Source organism: Olea europaea, chromosome 6 (genome assembly GCF_002742605.1).
Source record: "Olea europaea var. sylvestris chromosome 6, O_europaea_v1, whole genome shotgun sequence".
Taxonomy (NCBI): domain Eukaryota; kingdom Viridiplantae; phylum Streptophyta; class Magnoliopsida; order Lamiales; family Oleaceae; genus Olea; species Olea europaea.
This window is the reverse complement of record NC_036242.1, coordinates 1,018,341-1,027,848: the sequence shown is the minus strand read 5'-3', so window position 1 is coordinate 1,027,848 and position 9,508 is coordinate 1,018,341. Positions and strand designations below refer to the sequence as shown.

Here is a 9,508-nt window from a genome sequence, read left to right as displayed (position 1 = left end):
AATTTAACATGAAACTTTGGGTCTGAAAAACTCAAACATGCTGCTTATATATATTCAAACTTATTGATCTCCAAATTTTTTAAACGGCACTAACCCTACTAATTATTCTAGCAATTGCACGAATAAAGATATACTCTTAAGTATGATGCAATGTCTCAATTAGACATTTTAAGTATAAAATTAGGGATATAAGATATTTCAAGTTGGAAAGGTTTAATACTAAAATCCGACATGAAAAAAGGAAGAAAAAATGATATAGGTAGCCTGGGGCAGATCTAGATACTTTGGGTTGGAGGGTCACAATCAAACTTTCAAACGATAGGTAAATCGTAAATGATAATGATAATTCGTAGTCGACAGATTAGGAGAGGGGAATAAAAGCACAAAGTTGAATTTTAAGTTGTCGGTTGGATAATATATTTATAATGTAGATTTTAAACTTCAACATTCTAAAAAAAGGGAAGGAAAAAAAAAGCAAAAAAAATGGAAGAAGCTGGGGGGTCAATTGACCCTACAGGAACCTCCCGTCCGCCCCTATAGGTAGCGCGACGAATTTGTCCTTTTCAACACGCATTAATTTTACGCAAATTCATAGGACCTATTTGATGTGAACTTTTATATGATAGACTTGAAGAATCGTGTACCAAATAGGGGCTTACGATTTTGGTGCGTGAAATGTAGTGGCTAATGCAGCAATTTTCCCTAAGAAAAATGAAAATGTAGCATTTAAGAAAAAATTCTAATAATTGCGGATTGTTCTTTGAAATGAATAATACAGTACATCTTTTGAAGTTTTAAGATATTTATTGTTGTCTCCTCTGATAATGAAGCAGGGATCTTGAAAACAATCTCTCTTCTTCTTCCACCCTCCTCCAACCTCTCTCTCTCTCTCTCTCTCTCTCTCTCTTCTTGTTTATTATTATTATTATTTTTTATTGTTTTCAAAAATTCATAATTTTCTGCTACCATATCGTGTAAAAATTGAAGAAAAGAGACAGATTTGATACTGATTGGGCTTATTTATTCACAGTATATTTATACTCTCGTGATATGATGTGAGTTAGTAATAGTGTAAATTTCAAATCTGTGCAAGTGCGGGGAAGTACCTTTTGAGATCTGAAATGAGCCAACACAGCATTACGGCATCGTGTCCATTTCTGCTGACCTGGAGGTTTTGCTAGGGCTTTTTGCCGCTTGCATCCCTCCCTCCCGACCGATTTTCCAGACCTGCAAAATGTCGACCACCACCAAACGTGCTTACAAGCTACGTATCCTTTGTTTTTTTTTCTTCTTTTTTTTTTTTCAAATACTAAATTCTAATCGAGAAATGAAACTGCGATGAATTTGATTGGATCTAGAGGGACAAAAATTATGGTCTCGATTACATTATTCTGTTTTCAATTATTAATTTTATCATTATTGATGTTAAGGCAGCTCTTGTTCTACTTGGACTACATGTTTCGGTTGACATCTTTTATATTACCAAAGACTTCTCTTGGTAATGTGACGTAGTGTACCTGAGTGGAAGAGCTAGGGTTTTATGTGCTTAGGAATTAATTTTATGAAATGAGTAAATACCTAAGTGGATATTTCTTTTTCCTATTTTATTGAGGTTTTCTTTCTTATGCTTTTGTGATTACGTTTTTGAAATTGATTGGATAGAAGTTTGGGAAGAAGTAAGAATTGATATTGAAAAATGGCTAACGAAGAGCCCATGAACATGACTGTTTTCAACTGCGAATAAATTTAACTGGAATGTTGCTGCATGGTTTTGGGTAGACAAGCATAAAACTTATGGAGTCAAACCATTGGTAAACTTAGCTAGGGCGCCCTTCAATAAGAGCATCACAATTTTGACTGAGAAACAAGGGAATCATGTGAAGCTTCTGGTTTTGCTGGCCTCAGCTGTGAAACATTGCACATACAATAAATACGTTAAACTGTGTAGTTCAAGTATTAGTTGGTAGCCTTAATGGTATATTCAGAGGAATTTGTAGCTCATTCTTTAAGTGTGAATTGCTTAAAGATTGGGAGGAAATCATCAAGGGTTCTTGTGACTGGAGGAGAAGATCATAAGGTCAACCTTTGGGCCATTGGCAAGCCCAATGCCCTACTGGTTAGTTCAATTCGCACTTTGCCTTTTTCTTTTTGGGGCCTTCATATTTTCTTATACCCTTATTCAACCTTCGTATATTAAACTGTACTTTTTTTGGGTTCTACAACCTGCACAACAGGGTGCAGACCCTTGCCCTTCCCAACCCCTATCTATAAGATGCAGACTTTGACTACTTGCAGGCAGTATGATAGCCCCGTAGATGATTTATGTCCTTTATAATACCTGCATCACCTTTTTTACACCTTAAGAGAAACATGCGTTGTTCTGAAACTATGGATTACCGTATCTGATAGTTTCTTGTTTCACATAATTCAACTATTTTTTTCCTTTTTCTTGGCTATCACAGTATTTATAGAAGCATTATTGATAATGACACCTTGCCCCTTATCATTTCTCATTGGTTATTGTACCCGTGGTTCACTGCCTAGAGTTTGTCGGGTCATTCAAGTGGAGTTGATTCCGTAAGCTTTGATTCTTCTGAGGTGTTGGTAGCTGCTGGAGCAGCGAGTGGGACCATTAAGCTTTGGGACTTAGAGGAGGCTAAGAGTATGCATTCTGTAACCCACTTATATATGCATGATGGATTGTATTTTAACATTTCAAAGAGAGGAAAATCACTGTGTGTTTGACTTTGCTTTTTGTGTGATTGATAGTTATTCGCACTCTCACTGGTCACCGCTCCAATTGTATATCGTTGGACTTCCATCCCTTTGGGGAGTTCTTTGCATCTGGATCTCTGGACACAAATCTAAAAATATGGGATATTCGAAGAAAAGGGTGCATACATACATACAAGGGTCATACACGGGGTGTTAATGCCATCAGATTTACACCCGATGGCCGCTGGGTGGTGTCTGGTGGAGAGGACAACACCGTGAAGGTCATATCTTTCAATTTCTTGGTGTTCTTTTTCCTTTTGGTTTTCTCATCCTTCTGCCTTTGATTTATCTAGAAGAGAAAGGTGAACTTCAATACGTTCATTGCTATACATCTTGGTGTATTTTTTGTACTCTCTTCTCCACATGTAAATCATTATCTCTTGGTCAAATGTCTTGTTTTTGCTAGCATACTACTGAAGTCTCAGAAAATTACCTATTGAAGGTCTTAATTTATATTTTGTATCCCTTTTTCTTCAATTCTGAGATGAAGCCTTTTTACAATTTCAGCCCTTGTGATCATAACTGGAGGTTTACACGAATTTGTGCCCTGTTGTTCCTTGTGTTTTCGTTTCTCAATATAAATTCCTGTATGACAGCTGTGGGATTTAACTGCGGGCAAGCTGTTGCATGAGTTCAAAAGTCACGAGGGCCAGGTTCAATGCATTGATTTCCATCCCCATGAGTTTTTACTGGCAACAGGTTGGAAAACTATAGTCATTGTATTATAGGTCTCCAAAACTTATGTTCGCAATAGTATGCTGTCTGCCAACTTCTTTGATTTACTGCTTCAGCAACTGTACATGTCGTATTGCTGGTTTATATTTTCAACTTAAAAATTTGATAAATCACAATGGTGGTTGAAGGTCCTTAACAGTAGTATTATTAGTAGGGGTGTGGCTACGTTGCAACCAAAACATCATAAACATTTCCATTTAAGAGTATGCAAAGACAAGACTGAAGCGTAATTTTGGAATTGTAGGATTTTGAATAAAAATCTATAGTATTTTATATTTTTCTTACAAACAATTGCTATCAGTATAGATTGTATCCAAATATGTAAGTTTCATTCTTCAAGTGTTGAAGTTGAAACCACTATTTAAAAGGCAGTGGAATAATTTGTCAATTTTATACGCATGACATTGCATTTTCATAAACTTATCTGGAAGTTTCCCTTTTTTGATTCTTTTGAACTCATCAATTATACTGTACTTTAAAACCATATTTAGGGTCTGTTCCTTTTATAGGACTGGTGTAGAATGGGATTTTCAATGTGAGATACTGCTGGTTGAATATGTATCTTATTGCAAAAGATGAAAACTATGATAGGAAGAGGATAGAATAAGACGTGAGACGGCGTTAATGCCTACTGCCTAGAGTCCTACAAACCCATGGGTTTCTTGATTGCAATAAATAGTGCAGAAATAGCTAGGAGGATGTAAAATGCTCCTGAACCTGTTTACTGTAATTTTGGAGTATTTTACAAGAAGAGTTGTTAAAATTCTGTCTTGAGTCTCTTAAGACTGTCAATTAAGCATTTTGACTTTATGTGTTTCAGGTAAAATTGGATAGAACCATAGAAGTTGCTAAATATGAAGATACTATGAATTATATAAAATGAGGCTTACCACTTCTAGCTTTTGAAAAGATTCTACCTTACTTGTGAAGGGAGGAAATAGATATGCAGAAAGTTTCTATGTTATTCATTTTCAAAGCTACATCATGGTTTCATATAAACTCACTTCCTTATCCATTTGTTTTCCCTCATGAAGTCACATATTGATTTTCATTTCTATAACTTTAATCACGCCGTTTTTGAAGTCTGCTACAGTAAGTAAATTTTTGTCACCCTTATGGTTGCTGCATATCAGAATCTTAGTTTGGGTTATCTACTCGTTTTCTGTTCTGGTTGAAAGTCTTACGCATGGAAATCTGAGATAGTTACTTTTTGACTCAGTGTTGTAAAATATACGCACATACAGAAACTTGAGGGTTTCATGTTTTAACTCACTCTTGAACTTATATAACATTGAGTTTGAGAATCAATTGTCCTTTTTTTCCTGCTTTTTTCCTTTAAAACTATAGAGAATCAACTTTCACCCACCATATGTTGTAGCAAAAGATGCTTTTCTAACTAAGCCTTAATTTAGTTTGTAGACCTTTACTTTGCCGTATATGTATTCATTCAATTAGGTCTAGTTAAGGTTGCCTTTGCTGATCTCCTAATAAACATTTAGTGGCCTTTCTTTTGGCAGGATCAGCTGACAGGACTGTTAAGTTCTGGGATCTTGAAACATTTGAACTAATAGGTTCAGCTGGGCCTGAGGTATCTGTTCTTTGATGTCCTCGATGTCTTTCCCGCTAATCTTTGCTTTTTACAGCTTATCATGGGCCAAAATTTTGGTGTTGCCTTTAAAGTTTGATCAAACTCCTTAATTATCTGATGAGTTTGAAATAAACTGTTTACTCGTTTTCAAACCAGTCCACAGGTGTGCGTTGTATGACCTTTAATCCTGACGGGAGGACCCTTCTTTGTGGCTTGCATGAGAATTTGAAAGTATGCTTTTGTATGCTTTATGTTTATTAGGAAATAATAAATTTATGTATTGTCATTTGTCTCACTTTTTCTCTACTATCGTGTATCTTAGGTCTTTTCATGGGAACCAATTAGATGTCATGATACTGTAGATGTGGGGTGGTCTAGATTATCAGATCTGAATGTTCATGAAGGGAAGCTTCTTGGATGTTCGTATAACCAAAGTTGTGTTGGAGTATGGGTTGTAGACATCTCGGTATAAATGAATCTTTTTCAGTATCTATTGTCTACTGCTCTTAATCTTCTTCTTATTTGATATTTGAATTGATGATTATTTTGTGACCATATGATTTTGGCAGCGTATTGAACCATATGAAATTGGTAGTGCTGCTCGTTTGAATGCCAACTTAGAGCCTAAATCTAATTCTGGTGGTTCAACAATACTTACTGAGAACACTATTAAGGGCAACTTGGGCAGGCTTTCCATTTCACATAATTCTGATTCTGCAAAGGAAACTAGACCTCTTGCAAGGCTTTCAGTCTCACAGAATTCAGATCTGAATAGGGACTCTAAATCTCTTGCATGTAATTCTTTACGATGTCTCCTTGTTTAGGATTTGTGGTTAATTTTGTGACCTCCTTATCAGATTATTCTTTTTTAGACTTCTTTAACAGCATGATACGAGTATTTCATCCTTTTGTCAGTCCATTTTGCTTCTCTACTTAATGTGGTTCTTAAGATGTATTAATGTTGTATGTGCTGCATGAAGCTGCTGTATGTGCCCCTGCAACTCCACAGAGGGGAAATCTCAGTGTTGTTCCAAGAACTACTCAAGTCAATTCAATGGCAGTTTCCAATGTGACAGCCCCCAAGAGGCATCCTGTGAAGGTCCAGTCAACACCCAATATTTCAGTATTCAATAGATCAGAAGTTATACCTGTGCTTGTGCCTAGAAATAATCCGAGAATGGAGCAGGCTGCTGAACAAAGAAAAGGAGGAGCTCCACTAAGAACACTGCCACTGTCTATGCAGTCAAAAACATCTGATGATCGAAAATTTTCATCTGTCAGAGATGACTTGGAGAGGTCTACTATTTCTTCGTTGTCTGAAAGTCAGGACCCAAAGGCTATTGATTCTAGTGAGGTTTCGGATAGGAGTACCTTTACTGAAGTTAGGAGCTCAATTATTGGGGTTCCTGCTGCTGAGAGAAATGCCAAGGATGATAAGCGTATGCTTTCTGGAAAAGTTGAAATAAATGCATCGGTCGATGCTCTTGCTACATGCCCTCGTGAAAGTTGTACGTATTCCTTTTCAGCACATCTTTCACCTTGTGTGATCCACGTTATAAATATGTGATACATCTTATCCAGCCTTGTCCTTCCAATCACTTTGTGATTATGTGTTACATCTTGTCAAGTGCAGAGGTGATGGTGCCACATAAAGCCTTGTCAAGGTTCATTATATAACTGTTTTTATTATGGACCATCAAAGCTACAATGAGGCCTTATTTGGCACAGGCCCAAGTACATGGAATTTCTTGTGGGAATCAATCAATTTTTTGGATTTGGTTGCTAATACTAATAGTCTGCCTATATATCTTTGAGTATAAATTGTTTGCTCTATTTGTTTTGTTAACCAGTTTTCTTTTTGGTTGCAGATGAATTTCGTGGGAACAACAACATGCATGGGGATACCAATCTCATGGAAAGTAAAAGAGGAGGTATAACTACTTTTTCTAATAGACACTTTAGCAAGCAATTAATGACCCTTTTTTGAATGAACACATCTATTTGTTCTGTACCAAATTTAGGTAGAACACGACTTGCTGCAAATTGGGAGAAGAAAGACATAACATTTAACCATGCAGTTCTTGCTTCTAGCACTCTCTCTCGAAACTTACCTTCTGTAAGTAAACTCTTTGTTACATGGATTCTGGGTTTTATTCTTTTCTATTTTCATAATAGTATTTCTAATGTGGCTGGTAAAGTAATGAGTTGTTCATTCAAGTGCCTACTTTAATTATGCTTAAATAATTAATTTGACAAATTATGTTATATTCTTTTTTACCTTCAATTCTAGAACAAATGTGGTCTTTTCAAGACATGACCACATATACAGCTGCAACATTTTTAGAGGTAGGGAGGAAGAAGCTGAAGCATTTGTTGCATGTCTAATGTGTAAAATCTGCAGGAGAGAGAGGGGACGAGAAATTTTTTAGGAATAGAAAAATTTGAAATGGGAATTGGGGTAAGCAGATGAATGCTATCTGTAGTCATTGTTGAAAGGAGGAAAGGGAGATTTTGCTTAGACTTTTGTGGCTTGTTGATTTAGTTTTGCGCCTTCCTGACAAGATTTAATGGAGATCATTTTTTCCTTGAATTTTAGTTGGGAGCTGATTGGCAGTTTTGCTTCTTCTTCCTCCTTTTTTTTTCCCCCTCAAAAATTAATTAACTACATTATCTATGAATTGTATTCCCCATAATGCTTTGTGATTTCCCCCCCTTTTTTTAGTATTATAACTTTATGCGGGCGGCAGATGTGTAAGCTGACTTTATGTTCAAAATCATGTCCTTTCTGTTCTATGATAATTGCTTTAAGAGTTCTTCAAGGCCATTTCAAGTCACCCTAATGATATTTCTTAATTTTTTTAGTGTTTAAATTCTAGCTTCTGTAATATAATTTAGTAGGTATTAGCACTTTCTACCTTACACTCCATATTATGAATCGCTCATGTATTTCTTCATGTCTACAATGACAGAGAGGCTATCATTCAACAGGCGAAAATGAGTCAGTGTCAGCTAGCGAGGAGAATGCTATCGCTGACCTGATGGAACAGCACGAACAATTTGTTGGTTCAATGCAGTCTCGTTTAGCCAAACTACAGGTACCTCTTAAGGTCTTTATTTCATATCCTTATTCTTAGATTCATCACGCTGCTGTACATCTACGCGCTTTTGAAATAGAGAATCTATTTGATTTGTTCAGAAAGATCAGTGCACACGGATTTTGGGATTATCCTCAGTCCACAAGTTACTTTTTTGGGCAAAATAGTATTGTGTACAAAGATCAAGGCCCCTTCCAGTAAATTATTAAACTCAGAGAAAAGATTATTTTGTGAATCTCAGCATGAGGAGAAATGAACTCTCATGTTACTCTGGTTAGTTAAAAATTTAGGAAGCCCAACTGATTATACAATTACACATGGCAAACCCAAAGAGCATGATGTGTCACCTACAATGTTGTCATTTTTCAGCAAAAAATAACAACATTCCAACCTGCAACATCAGTTTAAAATCGTCCGAAAAGGAATGAATGGCAGATGCAAGTTCCACTTGCTACACAACCGTAAAATGACGTGGAATGTAATTTACCCAATGAGGCTTGCTTCTAACAGGAGAGTATGAATTCTATTCTGAAGCATCTCAGTATAAAAAGTGGTGTCAGTGCATGATGATAAGTGAACTTCACTAATTGCTTATACTGGGAAAATGAACTTCACTATCTAAATGGTTCGACTCAAGGCCATGGTGAAGATGAAAATTGGCTTGGAACTTTAGCAAAGTGACTCTTGAAGAAATTCCTCCTTACATTTTCTTTCCGTTCGTAGATTGAGATATGAAACGTTGTCTGAAATAGAAAGATCCTTGTGGAAGTTAATTTGTTTTAGAAAAAGCATAATTCAGTTGCTGATTGCTGCTGATAATGCCTGCTGCTTTCTCATGTTCAGTTTTGCTTCTCAATACCTGATTAGGGTAATAGCAGGGTGAGTCATCATTGTTGTGTAATGTCATAAGTTTCTTTTATACTTTTTCTTCATTACAGTAGTCAGGAGGGCAGGACTAGTGTGGGGGAGGTTTGTTGATACCATTTTCTTAATTATAATTATAAGCCAGTGTTTGGTGTGGATTAGAATTTAGATAAAAATCTTAGTTAAAGTCAACAATTAATTTTAATCATATATTTTATGGGACTTACCATTTTTCAACCACACGTTTCATTAACTTTTATTAAAATTTACTAAAAATTTGATTTTAATCAACACCAAATAGGGGCTAAATATGGTGTTGAACACTGTTATGATAGAAGATATGGATGTTCTCAATCAAATGAGCAACCCAATTTAATTGAGGTCCAATGCTACCAACATTGGTGGAAGTATAAATGCATTTAATACTAAAGAGGGACGGGGGGGGGGGGGG

General features: G+C 36.1%; 1 protein-coding gene across 2 annotated transcripts in view; it reads left to right on the top strand.

The window, feature by feature from the left end:
* The first annotated feature begins 770 nt into the window (after positions 1-770).
* Positions 771-9,508, top strand: part of LOC111395420 (katanin p80 WD40 repeat-containing subunit B1 homolog) — a 10,992-nt gene continuing 2,254 nt past the window's right edge. The window contains exons 1-13 of one of the 2 annotated variants that reach the window (XM_023021401.1): positions 771-1,268; positions 1,986-2,116; positions 2,545-2,662; positions 2,770-2,996; positions 3,372-3,474; positions 5,028-5,098; positions 5,255-5,329; positions 5,421-5,564; positions 5,668-5,893; positions 6,079-6,606; positions 6,967-7,029; positions 7,120-7,214; positions 8,068-8,193. In XM_023021401.1, the coding sequence (XP_022877169.1) occupies positions 1,235-1,268; positions 1,986-2,116; positions 2,545-2,662; positions 2,770-2,996; positions 3,372-3,474; positions 5,028-5,098; positions 5,255-5,329; positions 5,421-5,564; positions 5,668-5,893; positions 6,079-6,606; positions 6,967-7,029; positions 7,120-7,214; positions 8,068-8,193 (1,941 nt within the window). In that variant the 5' untranslated portion in view covers positions 771-1,234. The remainder of the gene's footprint in view (positions 1,269-1,985; positions 2,117-2,544; positions 2,663-2,769; positions 2,997-3,371; positions 3,475-5,027; positions 5,099-5,254; positions 5,330-5,420; positions 5,565-5,667; positions 5,894-6,078; positions 6,607-6,966; positions 7,030-7,119; positions 7,215-8,067; positions 8,194-9,508) is intronic. The other variant, XM_023021402.1, reaches the window with a different exon arrangement.